At 33.8% G+C, this 21524-nt stretch overlaps 1 protein-coding gene across 3 annotated transcripts in view; it reads right to left on the bottom strand.

Annotated features, from left to right (window-relative positions):
* Positions 1 to 6344: 6344 nt before the first annotated feature.
* Positions 6345 to 21524, bottom strand: part of LOC145293787 (uncharacterized) — a 55888-nt gene continuing 40708 nt past the window's right edge. For all 3 annotated transcript variants that reach the window (XM_080140359.1, XM_080140348.1, XM_080140340.1), the window contains 3 exons: positions 11486 to 11690; positions 10524 to 10643; positions 6345 to 9674 (listed from right to left, as the gene is read on the bottom strand). In XM_080140359.1, the coding sequence (XP_079996485.1) occupies positions 9445 to 9674; positions 10524 to 10643; positions 11486 to 11690 (555 nt within the window). In that variant the 3' untranslated portion in view covers positions 6345 to 9444. The remainder of the gene's footprint in view (positions 9675 to 10523; positions 10644 to 11485; positions 11691 to 21524) is intronic.

The raw sequence follows: 21524 nt of genomic DNA, 5'->3' as shown, positions 1-21524 counted from the left end.
ATATATATATATATATATATACAGAGAGAGAGAGAGTGAGAGAAGAATAAAGAAGGTTCTGTTACTTACAAATGATATTCTGTTTATTTTTCTGATTTCCTCCCGTTTTTGTTTGTCTATGAAGTGTTGATAGACAATTCATTCTTGCCACTTTTGTTGTAAACTGTTTCAGCAATTATGTTCAATAAAGTATAGAGTGAAGTGCAAATTACGTTTTTTTTAATTATTTTTTCACAACGAGCCCCCCCCCTCTTCCTGCTGTCATCATGTACACACACACCCAAAAAGGGAAGAAAAAAACAGTGTTTTTGGTGTTTACTTACAGAAACATTTTGTTGTGCATTGAAGGTTAGGTATTTTTACTCATATAATAAAACTATATTGTTCATTTTTCGTTACTAATTATGTATGTTACATCAGATTGTTCAAATCTTTTGTCGTCGATTTCATTTCATACATTAATATACTTAATATAAAATAAGGACTTTTCCAAAATTGTAAACAAAAAAAAAAATGGGTGGGAAAAAAGTAATTTCATCCAAAGTGACCCATGAAGTAAGGATTCCTCTCATTATATTCCAAGATATATTTTGACTTATGCGTGGAGATGAATTTAAAGCTCCTCTTTCGTTTATAATTGAGGAAGATTTAGGCATTGTCTACTCATGGGTTCTCTGTCACCATTTTTAATTGTATTTAATTTTTTTTTAAAGTTATATATATATATATATATATATATATATATATATATATATGATTAGTTTTTTTGGAAAAAGAATTCCAGCAGAGTGCTCAATTAAAAGGAAAATCCAAATTTTAAGAGCGTACTTATATTTTGTGTACAGAAAGTTGTTAGTTGAGACAGGTCATTGGTACCGTCGGTTTCAAGCCAAATTACTCCACTAAAAAAAAAAAAAAAAAAAAAAGAGACGAATATTGGCTGAAGAGAGCTCGATAAGGATACCTTAAACGGGCCTTATTATCGGGCTTGAAACCGACGGTACCAATGACCTGTCTCAACTAACAACTTTCTGTACACAAAATATAAATATATATATATATATATATTTAATATTCGTTTATTGTTCTTAAAATACACATGCACAAAAAAGAAACCTGATTATTTATAAAAGTAGTATTTACTACTATATAATGTGTGTGTGTGTGTGTGTGTGTATATATATATATATATATATATATATATATATATATATATATACATATATATTTATTTATTTATTTACAAAAAAAACAGTATTAAAAGTGTGCGCATATTTATGAAGGTTGAGAACAATGCAGGAGAACTAGAATGATGAAAGAAAGTATGAACAAAAGCAAATAAATATATAAAACAATCAAATTTTTTAAAAGATCTTTCACATATCAAATCAGTAAATATGAGACTCACTACTAAATATTAATTTTAAAAAAATATCCAGGATAGTGTAAAATCTTCAATAATTTTTGGAAAAAAACCCCTTTCTTTCTCCAAAAGGAATACAAAAGTGGAGCCATGAAGCAGAGTGAGGAATTCAAAATGGCTGCCCTTCTGAAGATTACTTCGCAGAAAATAGCAGAAATGCAGTAAGGGATAAAAGAAGTATTATTTATATATGTATCCCCCCCCCCAAATATAAAGTCTGGTTGATTGGTTGTTTTGTTTCACTGCATATCAATCCTTTTCAGGTTATTTAATGCCGAATCCAAAGATTTTGAAGAAAAATTTTTTAATAGTATATATTTGTTGTTTTAAAGTCGGTTTCTATTTAACCCACAGTCGGAACCCTAACAGGTACTACCACTCTGGGTCAGAGTGGACCTGTGAGCAATGGCAATTAAAGGGTGGCTCCACACTCCCCAAAGCCCACAAGCTGGGGCCTTGCCAATGGATATAGGTTAAGGTCAGGTGCTCGTCTGAACTCCAATCACTGGTCCCCCCTCGCCAATCTTTTACAAAAAACACCTGTCTAGCTGAATCCACTGTCAAAAACTTTCCCCACTCTTTATCTATGCCTAAATCAAAACGTAGATTCCATGAACAAAGCTTCTTTCTTAGAACTGCACGCCTGTGGAACTCTGTTCCGTCTGCCTGCTTCCCTCCTGACTACAACTTGAATGTCTTCAAGTCCAACGTAAACAAATTCCTGATGAACCGCCCCCTTAAGTAGACACTTTAAATATCCACACTAACGTACTGTACTTACAATAACCCTTATCCCTGAGTGGCTCCCGGGCCTTGATAAGTGGTGACCACCTTGTGAAAAATAAAGGTCATATCCAAGACCAAATAAAGTCTAGAGTGACTGTCAAAGATGCCGAGATCAGATTCAAAATCATGAATTCGATTTTACTGCATACTTCAGATGTGGTGGCAAATACCCTAAATTCCTACAATTATAAAATTAAATAGTTTTACTATTTATGTCCGTCAGTTCGTAAGGGGTGCGTAATCAGCTACAATCATGACATTATATATTTTCCTATTGTTTAACCAAGATCAGCATTAATTAAATATTTTTCAGGGTTGTTGACATTTTACTTGTTGTTTTACATTTTACTCTACTTAAGGGAACATCTAAAATAAAATTAGTCTACACTCTTTTCTTATATCGCTAGTAATGTTTCAGAAAAAGTATTGACAAAAAGTCAACAAACATTTTTTTTTTTTTCAAATTTAAGAGAGGTATTAAAAAATATATGGATCAAACTCCTCTTGAAACTAAAGAAAAACTAAAATGTTAATGCAGTTTGCTCGAAGCATTGTCTAGTGTGTATATAAAGGAAATTCATAGAAGCATGTTTGAACCAAAGTCAAACACATATCTGATAAATGTTGATTTTTCCGAAATATCATACAACACAAAAATTCTATCTGACCACGCTGACGCAAGGAAGAATATAATGCAAGAATAAAATATTAGAAAAAAATTGATTCCTTCATTCAGTCTTGAGAGACAATGGATACCCCCTGTAAGGGTCGCTGCACATGTAAATGTGAGGCAAGGGTTGCACAATCACCAGCCACACCTCTCCTGAATCGGTATTGCCTGTGGCAAGGAGAAATGCTGGAGGACTGGAAACAATGCTGAGATAAGCGGAGAGCACATATAGCACCTGGAATTCACAAATGGTCATCTATTTTAGTACTGACCAGGCTCAACGTTGTTTATTGCTGGTGACCTAATGGGAACTGATGTGTCAACGTTATTATGCTGTATATAAAAAAAATGATACATATGCATTTTGCATTAGTGAAATATGAATCTGCATAGTTTATTCCACCATTATGTCTTAATTTACTACAGTTTATGTTGATACCTCTGCACTGTATTGCATTCTATAAATTACTTTTATATGAAGTCACCTTTTACAACTTTTTTTTAAATAGTAAGTATTTAGTAAGGCTGATTTCTAACAGTCATTTGGCATAATACAACACGTCAACCATCATAAATTGTAAAACCCTTAAAATAAATTAAGCAGTTTTGAATAGGTTTGAAAATTAATTAACCAGAATTTGAATGAAATAAAATATGTATTAGATACGTTTGAAGCCAAAATAATGCATTATTACGAAAATAAACACATTTATTTTTGTTTGAAATTTATCACTTCATCCTTAGTATTTCCTTTTTGTTTGTCATGTTGTTGGGGCAGACAATCAGTAAGTAGAAGTCCGTTTGATTATTGATTTTCTGCTCCAAGATCAACATGGCAAACAAAAAAAAAAAAAAAAAGAAAGAAAGAAATACTGAGGATGAAGTATATCTTCGAAATATATTTATAAATTTCAATCAAAAATAAATATCTGTTTATTTTGTAATAATGCGTTGTTTTGGCTTCAAACGTATCTGATACGTATTTTATTTTATTCAAACTCAATCAGTGCTTCTATCAATAAACACACACCCCTAACGTAACCAGAATTTATGTCTCATTATCTTGCAATACGGCATAATCACATTGACACACCAGTTCCCATTATATCACCAAAGTACAGCATCGTTGAGTCTAGTCAATGGGTGATCACTTGACAATACACGATGCTATATGTGCTCTTTGCGTATCTCAGAATTGTTTCTAACTGTCCTGGATTTCTCCTTGCCACTGGAATTCTACAACATGCTGATCAGAGGTGTGGTTGGAAATTGTGCAACCCTTACTTCACAATTACATGTGCAGTCACTCTCACAGGGCGTATCCTCTGTCTCTCGAAACTGAATGCAGGCAATAATTGAGTAATGTTGATCTTAGAAAATATTTTTACATTTAACTTTAAATACATGTAACTTAACTATAAAGTAAAATTCAGTATGTTTTTATAGGGTGAACCAATTCTTTGTCTCCAGAAAATTATCTGGATCTGTAGTTTGTTATATAAACAACTGAAGTTGTGTTGATAACACACAGCAGTAGTAGTGCAATAGAATGCACGCAAATGCCGAGCTGTGTGCGAAGTGATGTAGGAAGAAAAGAAAAAGATATAAAAAGAAGTGTTCACAGACTGTGAATAAGGATCACGTTTTATAACTGTTGTTGTTTCAACCTACAAGAGGGAGTTGAGTTATTACTTGCCGTCTGTTCTTTGCAATATACTCTGCTACTGTTAAATATTGGCAGGCAATGCCAGGAAGAAAAATGTTCAATGTGTTGCACACACGCAAATGGATTCAAATGTTAAGAATTTGGTATTGTCTAACAGAATGGATAAAACAGTCATTTATTGAGGACAAAGACAGGACAAACCTTGAGTTAACATTCCCACCAATGTTTCCCAACTTTATCTATGTGCTACAAACCAAGGTTTTTTTTGTTTTTTGGGGGTTTTTTAAAATCATCCTAGACAAGTTTCATCACTCATCCCCTTCACATTTACTTTCATGATGTCTGTCTCATGTTTTGCATGTGGATTTCAAAAGATGAAGTTAAGGCTGGAGAGCAAGTGCATCAAGAATAACAGGAAACGTGACAGACAAAAGATCAGCAAAGGTCAACTTGTTGAACCCGAGGTGGATGTTGACTTAAAGGGAAATAACTCGTGTCTTCTATTATATTAATTTCAGCGATATATTTTTTTTTTCTTTTGTAAAAATAACTACTTTTTCAAACGGACAAAAGAAAACATTCTTAAAACGGATACAGGGGAAAGAACAATAACTGAGAGGAAGATAATCATTAATCAGAAAGGATTATATCTAGCTTGTCACAGTCGTCTCATCTGCAGAGCAAAACCGGAAGTCAAAAAGAGCAGAGAATCTTGACTATAACACATCAACTAAATAAAAATGGTCTTTCTATAAGAGAAATACATATTGTGTTTCCTTTGGTTGCTTTCTTTTGATTTTCAGAGACAGAGTGTTTTTAATCATTGGAGGATTTGCAGTATTATGATGAAGTCTAGGTGCGAACTATTTGTGACAAATAAATGGTCTTGCTCCCCCTTCCTCCCATTAGAATGGAGGAAAATGTAACACTTTCTAAAGATAGGGGCAGGGTTCCATATGTAGTAATATGGTGTACAATGTGTTAGGGTAAGTAGAAAAGAAAATTTCTCCTAGAAATTAACATGTTCAAAGGAAAGAAAATTTCTCCTAGAAATTAACATGTTCGAAGGAAGTGACATCATGAACAGGAAATCAACATTGTAGAAACAGCTAGTCTAATTTTTCTCTTAGTTCTTATCTCTTGACAAGGACAAATATGTTTGTATTATGTTGATTAATCGGACTATTACTCTTACTAAAGGCTTTCCTATGACTCAGTTTTTCGGGATATCTATACTGAGTCATAGGAAAGCCTTTAAAAAATATCTTAGTGACCCATGAAGATTGAACCTTCTTCATGATCTACGGACCCACCCTCAACCCCACGATTCAAATTCTTGTAATACAGAGCCAACCCTCTTTTCCTTGGTAAAGAAAAACAAGCATGTTTTCAACACCTGAAGAAGGTCGGAGGTAGCAGCGATCGAAACGTTGTGCTAATGACACCCAAGATGAGAACAATAGTCCAATTAATAAACGTAACACAAGAATTCACATCTCATCTCAAAAATTCAGAATTGCAAGGACAAATATATTTTGGGGGAGATCCTCCCCGCTCCCAGTGAATTGACATGGAAAAAAAACAAAAAACAACAAAAAGCTAGGGAAAAACTAGCAATGCCTCTTTTCTGATAAAGGAACTGCAGGAAAGATAGGTGATCATCCTCCCGCTAGATTTTAAAGTTGATTTTGTATTCTCTCAAACACTGGAAGTTTCAATGATTTTTCTTCAGACAAAAATAAATTTGGCATAAAAAAAAAAACAAGAAGAAAAATAGAATAAAATGAAAAAATTTAGAATTCAAAAGGGGAAAAAATTCAGTTTATTTACAATATAAAAAAAATTACATTTTATAAACTGAAAAGTGAAGGTATAAAAATTGTGTCATAAATGTCTGAATGAAATTATTTACCAGGATTGTCTGTAAAACCTGACCATTTGTTTCCTGATTTAATCCAACGATAGTATGATCTTTTATAGTGCTTAACACAAATTTTGGTCAAATAAAATACAAATTCCAAATACTGAATTCCAGAGCAAATGTTTTGGTGTTTGCATGTTATATAAAAAGGAATGTTTTATTTTATTTTTTTAAAACGTTTAAATATAACAACAACAACAACGAAAAACAAAAAACAAAAATGGTAATAATAAAAAAAATCATTGTTAGAGATTTTCGTTTAATTTTTTTCTTTTTTGTACTCAAGAATGTTAACTATCTTTCGATTAAACTCGGAAATGTCAAGGTTTGGTAGTGCTGATAATTGACCGAAATGACTTGTATGCATGAGCGTAATATAACCATAAAAACAACATTAAACAGTATTGATATTTATTTCAGTGATTTTTTTTTTGTGGAGAGGGCGGTTGTAAAAATATGATTTTTTTTTAAATTATCATTTTTTTTTAAGTTGATTACAATAAAAAAAATCTCCACTTTTTTTTTTAAAGTTAAAGATAATTATGTTTAAATTATAGAATTGTAATATCAGTTTTCAAATAAAATTTTTTTTTACAAAAAAAAGGATTTTTCAACTTGTAGTTTTTCTTCTTTTATTTCTGCATTTTGAAGTTGCCATTCATTCAATTCTATAACGTTTTGACTATATTGAATTGCACAGGCAACAATGTAAATGTAAAAAAAATATTGCAAACTCTTTTAAATAAAGAGAATTATTTGTACAATTCACTGATAGATATGAAATATGAACCAGTAAAAAATGGTGTGTGATATAACATTCATCTCTGATAAAACACAGCACTCACAATTGATACAGCAATGAAAGACAGAAGAATATGTTTATTTCCCTCCAACTGTGAGAAAATGCGACACAAGGTCGAGAAATTAGGATTTGAATAGCCATTGCCCTATAAGAAAAGCACTTTGACTTGCAAAACATGCCTAGGCAGCTCCATCAGCAATAGAAGAGCCTCAAGCGATTAGCAATAAACTTACCTAGAGAGAAGGTAAAGCCTGTGAGAGTGGATTTCCTAGAACTGCACAAGACTAGAACCACACACTTCAGTCAACAGAGAACAAGCGATCACAACAATGGACTAGTCTCTGCTGGCTTTTTTGTTTAAACGGTCACAATAATGTCGGTTCTAGTCTTTGGAAATAATGCCAAATGCTAAACTGAAGGAAATTGCTTGTTCGATTCAAAATAGAAAATAAACTGATATTTTGGAGGTGGCTAAAGAATGAGCTCGATGAAATTATATAAAAGTAAAAATCATTGAAATGAATATCAAATATATCACAGTCTGAGTAAGATATTTTTTTGATATAGAAAAGACAAAAAAATTAAGTACTTTTTCGTGAGAACACCAAATATCTTGATCTCGATATTTTTAACCTTCATCAATTTAATTCCTTTGTTTTTTGTTTGTTATATATATATATATATATATTTTGTCGATTCAAATTTTGTTGGTGAAATGATTTTTACTACTCTGAGAATCCCTTTTCTAATGACTATTAACAATTTCTTCAAATTTTCACTGCAACCTTTTTGTGTTCCTGAAATATCACATCGTAATATAACTATGTTAACAATAAGACTATACTCGAATGAAAAAAATATATCTATATCAAAACAGATATGATTATCTACTTTATAAGAAAAAAACTGTCAATGGCGAAAAAAAAAAAAAAAATTGAGAAACAGACCGAATTTACTTTATTATATAGAACTTTGTAGAATTTGTCAAAGAAAATCTTTTGTCAATAATTGCTAGTCAAAGTCATACCAGTAAACGAAATGAGTGATGTCATGATAATAGCAAAACTCGTACAGTTTATGTAAAGGGGATTCTATTCCAACATTAGAAAGATTTCTCATATTATACCAGATACAAAAAACATTCTTTTTGTTTTTTCTTTATATATTTATATAAACTAAATACATTTGTGCTTATAAAAATAAAAACTAATATATATTTTAATAGTGCACACCATCAAAAATGTGATATACAATACAAAAATAACTCTTATTATGACAGTTTGCTGCACAGTAAAAAAAATAAAATCTTTACACAATCCAAATAAATTTTCCATTCAACATATTAGATTCCTTAATATATTTTGTTTTCATTAGTTTTAATCTGACCTTTTTAACTATTATATAAAGAGCAAACCCCTGCAAAGTTGATATTTTCTTGACTGGTCTAAAATTTTGAAACAAAAACATTATTTTTTGAGGATAAGCTAGTCCCAGTTATGATAAGGGTTTGGTAAGTTTTTCATCATTTTCTAATGTTATTATCTAGATATTTATAAGGAAAAACAATTGTTAGAGTTAAAATTGCAATAGACTAAAAAGTGACTATTTCACCTTTGGTTAAATAAATGAATCAGTTATTTTCCATAAGAGAAATCCATGGAATATCTTATTTGCCTTAACTTAAGTACAAACAAACAAAAATGATTAGTTGGGTTAATTCTTCCATTTTAATTGCTAAAATGTCTTTTTAAAGCATTTACTTCCTTTTATTTAAGCAGAAATAAAACATCTAAGTTTACTTTAAAGTTATAAATTATATAATTCACTCACACAAAAACAATAATTTAGCACATTAAAATTGTGCATTTTAGCAGGAAAAAAAGTAAAATTATTATCTCCTTAAACATGTTTGTAATGTTTTAATTCTCATCATAAAAATTCCAATATACTCAGTTTTCCCTTTTTACATATTTATAATATATTTTGCAAAGGAAAAACAATCAAGTACGGACAAAAACATTTTGAATTATCTCCCTTGTCTTTGCATTGTTCTGCCTTCTATAAACTTTAATTTCTTTTTTTTTTTTTTTTTTTTTTGTTAGTAATTTATCAAGGGGAAAAAAATAAATGGTATAGGTCTGTGAGCATGTCAAAAAAGAAAGAAAGGAGATAGAATTCATTCTTGAGCTGGCGCCTTTTTAGTATCAAAGGGCTCTGCCACAGGGAGGCTGCCACAGTCCTCAATGACGACATCTTTATTAGGTTTGTCTGCAGTTGTTGATAGGGCTTCAATTTTCCTTACAACATTCATTCCTTTAAGAACTTTCCCAAATACAGTGTGATGGCCGTTCAACCATGGTGTTTCAACGCAAGTGATAAAGAATTGAGAACCATTTGTGTCTGGACCTGAAATTAAAAATATATAATGTATAAATATGCACACATTTACCTGAAAGGATATGATAACTAAAAGGCTACGAAAATATGCACACTATTTGGACGTGGGAGTAGAAAAACAAGGTAAAAATTGGAAATTTCCATGCCAGCGTTAAAATCAAGTAGAAGTAAAAACGTGGAAAATTCCATTAGAAGTTTAAAGTAGAAGTACATGGCAAAGAGATAGTTACTAGTTCTACATAGCAAATAAGCTACTCGCACCATTCATCCGGCATCTGGTCATGATTGTGAACACATGCTGTTGCGGATCTGTTCTAACAAACCAATCCCGCAGAAACTGGGTCATTTCGGTGACCTTTTATTTGTTGGGCTGAGGCATTTGTTTTGGGTAGTCCTAGAAGGTTCAACCTCCCAAGTCTTTAGAATGGAGTAAGTTTATTACTTACTGCCTGAAGCGTCCCGCCTGGAGAATGCCGACAGGGCTACTTTAGCAATGTGTACTAGGTTAAAATGCTTTTCTTTTAGCAGCAATGACTAAAAAAAGAAGAAGAACAACAAGAAGATGACGATACTGTGAGGATTGAAGAAAATCCCAACTACATTACAGAAGAACTAATCCTTACACTAGCAATAATTATTTCAATTCTATTTGATTCAATTTATTTGGCATAGGTTAAAACATTACATGTTTCATCACCATTAAGAAGGGTGTGGAAAGAGAGAGAAAAAAAGGAAGGCGAGCAAAGAGGGAGAAAGGGAGTTGCCGTCATGAGGACATAAATGCCGTCACAAATTATATTTTAGTTTTGATAAAGACGCCATCCTCCCATGTGAGTCCGCTTATCAAGGATTTCTTACCTGCATTAGCCATGCTCAACCAACCAGCTCCATAGTGATTGAGAGTGAAGTTCTCATCATCAAAATATTTTCCATAAATGCTTTCCCCTCCACGGCCATCTTTAGTCGTAAAATCTCCACCTGAAATCAAAACAAGGAGAACAACACGTTAATTTACACAAACACATTGTTAACTCCTCCACTTGCATATTTTTGCTAGGCTGAAAAGATTATAATTTTTAAAGAAGAACTATGCATAATATGTAGTTAAAGCAAAATAATTTATTTTGCACCATTAAAATATTTTATTTTGCACCATTAAAATATTTTATTTTGCACCATTAAAATATTTTACTTTGCACCATTAAAATATTTTATTTTGCACCATTAAAATATTTTATTTTGCACCATTAAAATATTTTACTTTGCACCATTAAAATATTTTATTTTGCACCATCAAAATAATTTATTTTGCACCATTAAAATAATTCATTTTGCACCATCAAAATAATTTATTTTAATGGTGCACCATTAAAATAATTTATTTTGCACTATTAAAATAATGTGCAAGGCTGAATCCCAAATAGACTTCAGTGTTTCTGAATCACATATTTTTTTAAAACTAAAAGGATGCGAAAATATGCGCATATGTAACACTATTTAGACTTGGGAGAAGAAAAATAAGGTTAAAATCGGAAATTTCTGTGCTAGGGTTAAAATTAAGTAAAAATCTGGAAAATTCCATTAGACACAATAAGCTATGTTTAATAGGTTTAAGTGCTTTTCTTTTAAAAGCCCTGACTAGATGGAGAAGAACATGAAGAAAAACGAAGAAGAAGGAGATGAAAAAGAAAAAGATATATTCTATATATCTATAAAAGCAAAAGTGTGTGTGTGTGTGTATGTGTGTATGTGTGTGTGTTTGGACACTTCTTAACCTATATACTCAACGAATTTGTTGAAAATAATGGAAACAAATTTACCTTGAATCATAAAATCTTTAATAACGCGATGGAATGTGCTGCCTTTATAACTAAAATTAGGTTTTGTACTAACACACAATTGATAAAAATTCTCTGCAGTCTTTGGGCTGGTGTCCATAAACAGGCCAAACTCAATCCGACCAGCGGGTTCACCTCCAATTGAAATATCAAAATATACCATCTTGGATACAGTTGTTTCTCCAGCCTATAAGACAATAATAAACAAAAGAAAAAGCGGAATCAATACAAAGATGTGAAGTATTTTATTTGATGAAAGATAATGTTGGTACAAAATTATTTGAGTTATCTCCCTTAGATTTAATATGCTAGTTATCTCCCTTTGATTTATTCTGCTTAACGTCAAAGAAACTATTCTTCTAAAGCGAGAGGTTATTTATCCCCCCCCCCCCACATACACACACACGGCGGAATTATGGGACACAAGGGTTGGAAAGTGGCATTGAAGAACTATCGATATTCTGTCGACATTCTTCGGTAAGGGCGCCTCAAGCGATTAGTAATTAATAACTCCTTTTCAAAGGAAGAAGACAAAGTCTGCGAGGGTAGACCTCCTAGAACTGCACGCGGCCAACAACATACCGCAGTCAGGAAAAACTGATGACTTTGGATGCGAGTGAAAACCACGAGTTTTGTTCTACGTACGTGCGAAATTTAGGATTAAATCTCAGCTCTTGAAAAATTAAGTTGTAAAAACCTTAAATTTGAACAGACAGAGTTCATTGTTACTAAAGGCACCATCCAAATATCTCGTCCATTGGCTATTTGCCTAAATGTTTACTAGATTAATTCTTGATCTGAAACGTATTTTTTTTTTTTTTTTTTTTTATTTTTTTTTTTTTTGTTTTTGTTTTACCTCTATAAATAAAATTACTATATAATTTTAAGCACTATTCATTGTGGTCATTTTCTTTTCAACAATTTATTCTTAAACTAGCAGGTGTGGGGGTCACTCGGTCTTGCCAGGTCGTAAAATACGCTTAAATATATTTTAATTCATCCAGAGTCATATTTATCATTATGGAGCCAATTCTCTATTGAATATTATATTGTACCTAATATATAATACTGTTTTCAAAAATTTTTTAAATGACTGGTGTGCCATCAGCTAGAATCGAAACCACAACATCAGCGCTCTAGCCGCATCTCCTACCCATGTAGCAATCAAGAGATAGGTGGAAAAGATTTAATATTAAACCACTTAAGGAAATGAATTGAATTTTGGCATGCACATGAAGGAGTAAAAATATGTCAGCAAGTTGAAATGAACAGTTTGCATTTCAACTTGCCGATATATGTTTGTACGCGTTATTCATCCATCCAAACAAAGATTTTACTCGTTATAAACCATCATTTGTGCCTGATTACTATTTTCTTGTTAATTCAAGTATTATGCGACCAGTAGTTTAAGAGTTTATCGGTTAAATATTTACACACGCAGATACATATACATACATTAGAAACACAAAAAGGATTATTTATTTATTTAGTTTGTGAATATATGATTAAAAGAAAAAAAAATAGCGTATTTTGCACTGCCGTTAGCAAAAAGAGTAAAACAATAGTCAAATATACAACAAATAAATGTTACCAAAGGCAACATACGTTACTCTTCTATATACCTGGATAAGTTTTTTTATTTGTGTGTGTGTGTGTGTGTGTGTGTGTGCGTGCGTGCGTGCGTGCGTGTGTGTGTGTGTGAACGAACTTATCCAAAAGCGATTTTTTAAACAAAAATGTTATGTTCAACTAAACTATATTTTATATTTATATTTTCTGTTTCATTTCTTATTTGGTGGCGATTTGAGGCCTCATATCCTCACCTATCGCCATTTAATTTTTCATTCTATTATAAAACCACTTTTTGATTGAAGTAAATAAACGCTTTAAAATAAGTTAAACCACAAAAAACTTTTGTAAGCAAGTAAACGAGTAACTTATCTTGATAAAATTTATTTGTTACACTTTTGTTCTGTTAACTACAAAAGTATATTTGGATTTTATTTCAAGACAAAAAAAAATCCAATTTAGATTAATCAATTTAAGATTATTTAATTTTTATCGAAATGGTCTACAAAAATCCAGCATATTTTAAAAATACGTTTTGAACTCAAACAACTATTGTCTCTTTCGTAGATAAGTAAAAAGTCAAGATGCAAATAAAAGCAATGAAAAAAGAAAAAAAACACACAAATAGAAAGAGAACTGAGAAATAAATGGAAATAGAAATAACAGAAAAGACGAAAATGAGACAAAACTGAGAAAAAAGTATTGAAAAAATGAAAATGAGCAGAAAAAGAAAACAAGAAAAGCGTAAGAACACACAAAAAAAACCCCAGAAACATTAAGAAGAACTGACAAAAAAACAGAAACTTTGAAAAAAAAAAAACGTGAACAACAGAAACAATGGAAAAAACATGACAAAACAGAATACAAATGAAAATGTGAAGAAAAAAATAGAAAAGAGAAAACAAAGTAAATGAAAGAAAATAGAAAGGCGTAAAAAACGGAAAGCAAAAGAAATCAGACAAGAAAAAGGAGAAAAAGATTCGAGAAAGAAAACAAAACAAAATCGAGATTAAAAAAACAAATAGAAAAGAAAAATCAGAATCGGGAAAAGAAGAAAAGCAGAATCGAGAAAAAAAAAAAAAAGAAAATTGAAAGAGAAAAAACAGAATCGAGAAAAAAGAATTAAAAAATAGAATTAAGCAAATGAAGAACAGAATAAAAAAAGAAAGAAAAACAAAATCGAGAAACAAAGGCAAAACAGAATCGAGAAAAAAAAAAGATTTGAAAAAAAAAAAACACAAAAAAGATTTGAGATAATAAAAAAAAGAATAACAGAATTGAGAAAGAAAGGAGAAAATATAATCGAGAGATAAAAAGAAAAAAAAAACAGAATCTAGAAAGGAATAAACAAAAACGAGAAAGGAAAAACAGAATTGCGAAAAGAAGAAAAACACAATGCAGAAAGGAAAAAAAAGAAAAAGAATCGTGACAAAAAAAAATTTCAGAAAGGAAAAAAACGGAACCAAAGAAAAACAATTGAATCGAGATAGGAACAAAAAAATAGGAAAGAAAATTGAGAATGGAAAAAAAAACAGCACCGATAAAAATAGAATCGAGAAGAAAAAAGAATCTAGAAAAAAAATCTAGAAAAAAGAATAATGGAATCGAGAAAGAAAGGAAAAACAGAACCGAGAAAGAAAGGGGAAAAAACAGAACCGAGAAAGAAAGGGGGAAAAAACAGAACCGAGAAAGAAAGGGGGAAAAAACAGAACCGAGAAAGAAAGGGGGAAAAAACAGAACCGAGAAAGAAAGGGGGAAAAAACAGAACCGAGAAAGAAAGGGGGAAAAAACAGAACCGAGAAAGAAAGGGGGAAAAAACAGAACCGAGAAAGAAAGGGGGAAAAAACAGAACCGAGAAAGAAAGGGGGAAAAAACAGAACCGAGAAAGAAAGGGGGAAAAAACAGAACCGAGAAAGAAAGGGGGAAAAAACAGAACCGAGAAAGAAAGGGGGAAAAAACAGAACCGAGAAAGAAAGGGGGAAAAAACAGAACCGAGAAAGAAAGGGGGAAAAAACAGAACCGAGAAAGAAAGGGGGAAAAAACAGAACCGAGAAAGAAAGGGGGAAAAAACAGAACCGAGAAAGAAAGGGGGAAAAAACAGAACCGAGAAAGAAAGGGGGAAAAAACAGAACCGAGAAAGAAAGGGGGAAAAAACAGAACCGAGAAAGAAAGGGGGAAAAAACAGAACCGAGAAAGAAAGGGGGAAAAAACAGAACCGAGAAAGAAAGGGGGAAAAAACAGAACCGAGAAAGAAAGGGGGAAAAAACAGAACCGAGAAAGAAAGGGGGAAAAAACAGAACCGAGAAAGAAAGGGGGAAAAAACAGAACCGAGAAAGAAAGGGGGAAAAAACAGAACCGAGAAAGAAAGGGGGAAAAAACAGAACCGAGAAAGAAAGGGGGAAAAAACAGAACCGAGAAAGAAAGGGGGAAAAAACAGAACCGAGAAAGAAAGGGGGAAAAAACAGAACCGAGAAAGAAAGGGGGAAAAAACAGAACCGAGAAAGAAAGGGGGAAAAAACAGAACCGAGAAAGAAAGGGGGAAAAAACAGAACCGAGAAAGAAAGGGGGAAAAAACAGAACCGAGAAAGAAAGGGGGAAAAAACAGAACCGAGAAAGAAAGGGGGAAAAAACAGAACCGAGAAAGAAAGGGGGAAAAAACAGAACCGAGAAAGAAAGGGGGAAAAAACAGAACCGAGAAAGAAAGGGGGAAAAAACAGAACCGAGAAAGAAAGGGGGAAAAAACAGAACCGAGAAAGAAAGGGGGAAAAAACAGAACCGAGAAAGAAAGGGGGAAAAAACAGAACCGAGAAAGAAAGGGGGAAAAAACAGAACCGAGAAAGAAAGGGGGAAAAAACAGAACCGAGAAAGAAAGGGGGAAAAAACAGAACCGAGAAAGAAAGGGGGAAAAAACAGAACCGAGAAAGAAAGGGGGAAAAAACAGAACCGAGAAAGAAAGGGGGAAAAAACAGAACCGAGAAAGAAAGGGGGAAAAAACAGAACCGAGAAAGAAAGGGGGAAAAAACAGAACCGAGAAAGAAAGGGGGAAAAAACAGAACCGAGAAAGAAAGGGGGAAAAAACAGAACCGAGAAAGAAAGGGGGAAAAAACAGAACCGAGAAAGAAAGGGGGAAAAAACAGAACCGAGAAAGAAAGGGGGAAAAAACAGAACCGAGAAAGAAAGGGGGAAAAAACAGAACCGAGAAAGAAAGGGGGAAAAAACAGAACCGAGAAAGAAAGGGGGAAAAAACAGAACCGAGAAAGAAAGGGGGAAAAAACAGAACCGAGAAAGAAAGGGGGAAAAAACAGAACCGAGAAAGAAAGGGGGAAAAAACAGAACCGAGAAAGAAAGGGGGAAAAAACAGAACCGAGAAAGAAAGGGGGAAAAAACAGAACCGAGAAAGAAAGGGGGAAAAAACAGAACCGAGAAAGAAAGGGGGAAAAAACAGAACCGAGAAAGAAAGGGGGAAAAAACAGAACCGAGAAAGAAAGGGGGAAAAAACAGAACCGAGAAAGAAAGGGGGAAAAAACAGAACCGAGAAAGAAAGGGGGAAAAAACAGAACCGAGAAAGAAAGGGGGAAAAAACAGAACCGAGAAAGAAAGGGGGAAAAAACAGAACCGAGAAAGAAAGGGGGAAAAAACAGAACCGAGAAAGAAAGGGGGAAAAAACAGAACCGAGAAAGAAAGGGGGAAAAAACAGAACCGAGAAAGAAAGGGGGAAAAAACAGAACCGAGAAAGAAAGGGGGAAAAAACAGAACCGAGAAAGAAAGGGGGAAAAAACAGAACCGAGAAAGAAAGGGGGAAAAAACAGAACCGAGAAAGAAAGGGGGAAAAAACAGAACCGAGAAAGAAAGGGGGAAAAAACAGAACCGAGAAAGAAAGGGGGAAAAAACAGAACCGAGAAAGAAAGGGGGAAAAAACAGAACCGAGAAAGAAAGGGGGAAAAAACAGAACCGAGAAAGAAAGGGAAAAAAACAGAACCGAGAAAGGGAAAAAAAACAGAACCGAGAAAGGGAAAAAAAACAGAACCGAGAAAGGGAAAAAAAACAGAACCGAGAAAGGGAAAAAAAACAGAACCGAGAAAGGGAAAAAAAACAGAACCGAGAAAGGGAAAAAAAACAGAACCGAGAAAGGGAAAAAAAACAGAACCGAGAAAGGGAAAAAAAACAGAACCGAGAAAGGGAAAAAAAACAGAACCGAGAAAGGGAAAAAAAACAGAACCGAGAAAGGGAAAAAAAACAGAACCGAGAAAGGGAAAAAAAACAGAACCGAGAAAGGGAAAAAAAACAGAACCGAGAAAGGGAAAAAAAACAGAACCGAGAAAGGGAAAAAAAACAGAACCGAGAAAGGGAAAAAAAACAGAACCGAGAAAGGGAAAAAAAACAGAACCGAGAAAGGGAAAAAAAAACAGAACCGAGAAAGGGAAAAAAAAACAGAACCGAGAAAGGGAAAAAAAAACAGAACCGAGAAAGGGAAAAAAAAACAGAACCGAGAAAGGGAAAAAAAAACAGAACCGAGAAAGGGAAAAAAAAACAGAACCGAGAAAGGGAAAAAAAACAGAACCGAGAAAGGGAAAAAAAACAGAACCGAGAAAGGGAAAAAAAACAGAACCGAGAAAGGGAAAAAAAACAGAACCGAGAAAGGGAAAAAAAACAGAACCGAGAAAGGGAAAAAAAACAGAACCGAGAAAGGGAAAAAAAACAGAACCGAGAAAGGGGAAAAAAACAGAACCGAGAAAGGGGAAAAAAACAGAACCGAGAAAGGGGAAAAAAACAGAACCGAGAAAGGGGAAAAAAACAGAACCGAGAAAGGGGAAAAAAACAGAACCGAGAAAGGGGAAAAAAACAGAACCGAGAAAGGGGAAAAAAACAGAAACGAGAAAGGGGAAAAAAACAGAAACGAGAAAGGGGAAAAAAACAGAAACGAGAAAGGGAAAAAAACAGAAACGAGAAAGGGAAAAAAACAGAAACGAGAAAGGGAAAAAAACAGAAACGAGAAAGGGAAAAAAACAGAAACGAGAAAGGGAAAAAAACAGAAACGAGAAAGGGAAAAAAACAGAAACGAGAAAGGGAAAAAACTGAAACGAGAAAGGGGAAAAACTGAAACGAGAAGGGGGAAAAACAGAAACGAGAAAGGGGAAAAACAGAAACGAGAAAGGGGAAAAACAGAAACGAGAAAGGGGAAAAAACAGAAACGAGAAAGGGGAAAAAACAGAAACGAGAAAGGGGAAAAAACAGAAACGAGAAAGGGGAAAAAACAGAAACGAGAAAGGGAAAAAAACAGAAACGAGAAAGGGAAAAAAACAGAAACGAGAAAGGGAAAAAACAGAAACGAGTAAGGGAAAAAACAGAAACGAGAATAGTGAAAAACCCGAAACGAGAATAGTGAAAAACCCGAAACGAGAATAGTGAAAAACCCGAAACGAGAATAGTGAAAAACTCGAAACGAGAATGAGAAAAAACAGAACTGAGAAAGGAAAAACAGAACCGAGAAAGGAAAAACAGAACCGAGAAAGGAAAAACAGAATCGAGAAAGGAAAAACAGAACCGAGAAAGGGAAAAAAAACAGAACCGAGAAAGGGAAAAAAAACAGAACCGAGAAAGGGAAAAAAAACAGAACCGAGAAAGGGAAAAAAAACAGAACCGAGAAAGGGAAAAAAAACAGAACCGAGAAAGGGAAAAAAAACAGAACCGAGAAAGGGAAAAAAAACAGAACCGAGAAAGGGAAAAAAAACAGAACCGAGAAAGGGAAAAAAAACAGAACCGAGAAAGGGAAAAAAAACAGAACCGAGAAAGGGAAAAAAAACAGAACCGAGAAAGGGAAAAAAAACAGAACCGAGAAAGGGAAAAAAAACAGAACCGAGAAAGGGAAAAAAAACAGAACCGAGAAAGGGAAAAAAAACAGAACCGAGAAAGGGAAAAAAAACAGAACCGAGAAAGGGAAAAAAAACAAAACCGAGAAAGGGAAAAAAAACAGAACCGAGAAAGGGAAAAAAAACAGAACCGAGAAAGGGAAAAAAAACAGAACCGAGAAAGGGAAAAAAAACAGAACCGAGAAAGGGAAAAAAAACAGAACCGAGAAAGGGAAAAAAAAACAGAACCGAGAAAGGGAAAAAAAAACAGAACCGAGAAAGGGAAAAAAAACAGAACCGAGAAAGGGAAAAAAAACAGAACCGAGAAAGGGAAAAAAAACAGAACCGAGAAAGGGAAAAAAAACAGAACCGAGAAAGGGAAAAAAAACAGAACCGAGAAAGGGAAAAAAAACAGAACCGAGAAAGGGAAAAAAAACAGAACCGAGAAAGGGAAAAAAAACAGAACCGAGAAAGGGAAAAAAAACAGAACCGAGAAAGGGGAAAAAAACAGAACCGAGAAAGGGGAAAAAAACAGAACCGAGAAAGGGGAAAAAAACAGAACCGAGAAAGGGGAAAAAAACAAGAACCGAGAAAGGGGAAAAAAACAGAACCGAGAAAGGGGAAAAAAACAGAACCGAGAAAGGGGAAAAAAACAGAAACGAGAAAGGGGAAAAAAACAGAAACGAGAAAGGGAAAAAAACAGAAACGAGAAAGGGAAAAAAACAGAAACGAGAAAGGGAAAAAAACAGAAACGAGAAAGGGAAAAAAACAGAAACGAGAAAGGGAAAAAACTGAAACGAGAAAGGGGAAAAACAGAAACGAGAAGGGGGAAAAACAGAAACGAGAAAGGGGAAAAACAGAAACGAGAAAGGGGAAAAACAGAAACGAGAAAGGGGAAAAAACAGAAACGAGAAAGGGGAAAAAACAGAAACGAGAAAGGGAAAAAAACAGAAACGAGAAAGGGAAAAAAACAGAAACGAGAAAGGGAAAAAACAGAAACGAGTAAGGGAAAAAACAGAAACGAGAATAGTGAAAAACCCGAAACGAGAATAGTGAAAAACCCGAAACGAGAATAGTGAAAAACTCGAAACGAGAATGAGAAAAAACAGAACTGAGAAAGGAAAAACAGAACCGAGAAAGGAAAAACAGAACCGAGAAAGGAAAAACAGAATCGAGAAAGGAAAAACAGAATCGAGAAAGGAAAAAAAAACAGAACCGAGAAAGGGAAAAAAAACAGAACCGAGAAAGGGAAAAAAAACAGAACCGAGAAAGGGAAAAAAAACAGAACCGAGAAAGGGAAAAAAAACAGAACCGAGAAAGGGAAAAAAAACAGAACCGAGAAAGGGAAAAAAAACAGAACCGAGAAAGGGAAAAAAAACAGAACCGAGAAAGGGAAAAAAAACAGAACCGAGAAAGGGAAAAAAAACAGAACCGAGAAAGGGAAAAAAAACAGAACCGAGAAAGGGAAAAAAAACAGAACCGAGAAAGGGAAAAAAAACAGAACCGAGAAAGGGAAAAAAAACAGAACCGAGAAAGGGAAAAAAAACAGAACCGAGAAAGGGAAAAAAAACAGAACCGAGAAAGGGAAAAAAAACAGAACCGAGAAAGGGAAAAAAAACAGAACCGAGAAAGGGAAAAAAAACAGAACCGAGAAAGGGAAAAAAAACAGAACCGAGAAAGGGAAAAAAAACAGAACCGAGAAAGGGAAAAAAAACAGAACCGAGAAAGGGAAAAAAAACAGAACCGAGAAAGGGAAAAAAAACAGAACCGAGAAAGGGAAAAAAAACAGAACCGAGAAAGGGAAAAAAAACAGAACCGAGAAAGGGAAAAAAAACAGAACCGAGAAAGGGAAAAAAAACAGAACCGAGAAAGGGAAAAAAAAACAGAACCGAGAAAGGGAAAAAAAAACAGAACCGAGAAAGGGAAAAAAAACAGAACCGAGAAAGGGAAAAAAAACAGAACCGAGAAAGGGAAAAAAAACAGAACCGAGAAAGGGAAAAAAAACAGAACCGAGAAAGGGAAAAAAAACAGAACCGAGAAAGGGAAAAAAAACAGAACCGAGAAAGGGGAAAAAAACAGAACCGAGAAAGGGGAAAAAAACAGAACCGAGAAAGGGGAAAAAAACAGAACCGAGAAAGGGGAAAAAAACAGAACCGAGAAAGGGGAAAAAAACAGAACCGAGAAAGGGGAAAAAAACAGAACCGAGAAAGGGGAAAAAAACAGAACCGAGAAAGGGGAAAAAAACAGAAACGAGAAAGGGGAAAAAAACAGAAACGAGAAAGGGAAAAAAACAGAAACGAGAAAGGGAAAAAAACAGAAACGAGAAAGGGAAAAAAACAGAAACGAGAAAGGGAAAAAAACAGAAACGAGAAAGGGAAAAAACTGAAACGAGAAAGGGGAAAAACTGAAACGAGAAGGGGGAAAAACAGAAACGAGAAAGGGGAAAAACAGAAACGAGAAAGGGGAAAAACAGAAACGAGAAAGGGGAAAAAACAGAAACGAGAAAGGGGAAAAAACAGAAACGAGAAAGGGAAAAAAACAGAAACGAGAAAGGGAAAAAAACAGAAACGAGAAAGGGAAAAAAACAGAAACGAGAAAGGGAA

This window comes from Euprymna scolopes, chromosome 2 (assembly GCF_053919585.1).
Source record: "Euprymna scolopes isolate OS-2025 chromosome 2, ASM5391958v1, whole genome shotgun sequence".
In the NCBI taxonomy this organism is placed as follows: domain Eukaryota; kingdom Metazoa; phylum Mollusca; class Cephalopoda; order Sepiida; family Sepiolidae; genus Euprymna; species Euprymna scolopes.
This window is presented reverse-complemented; position numbering and strand designations above follow the sequence as displayed.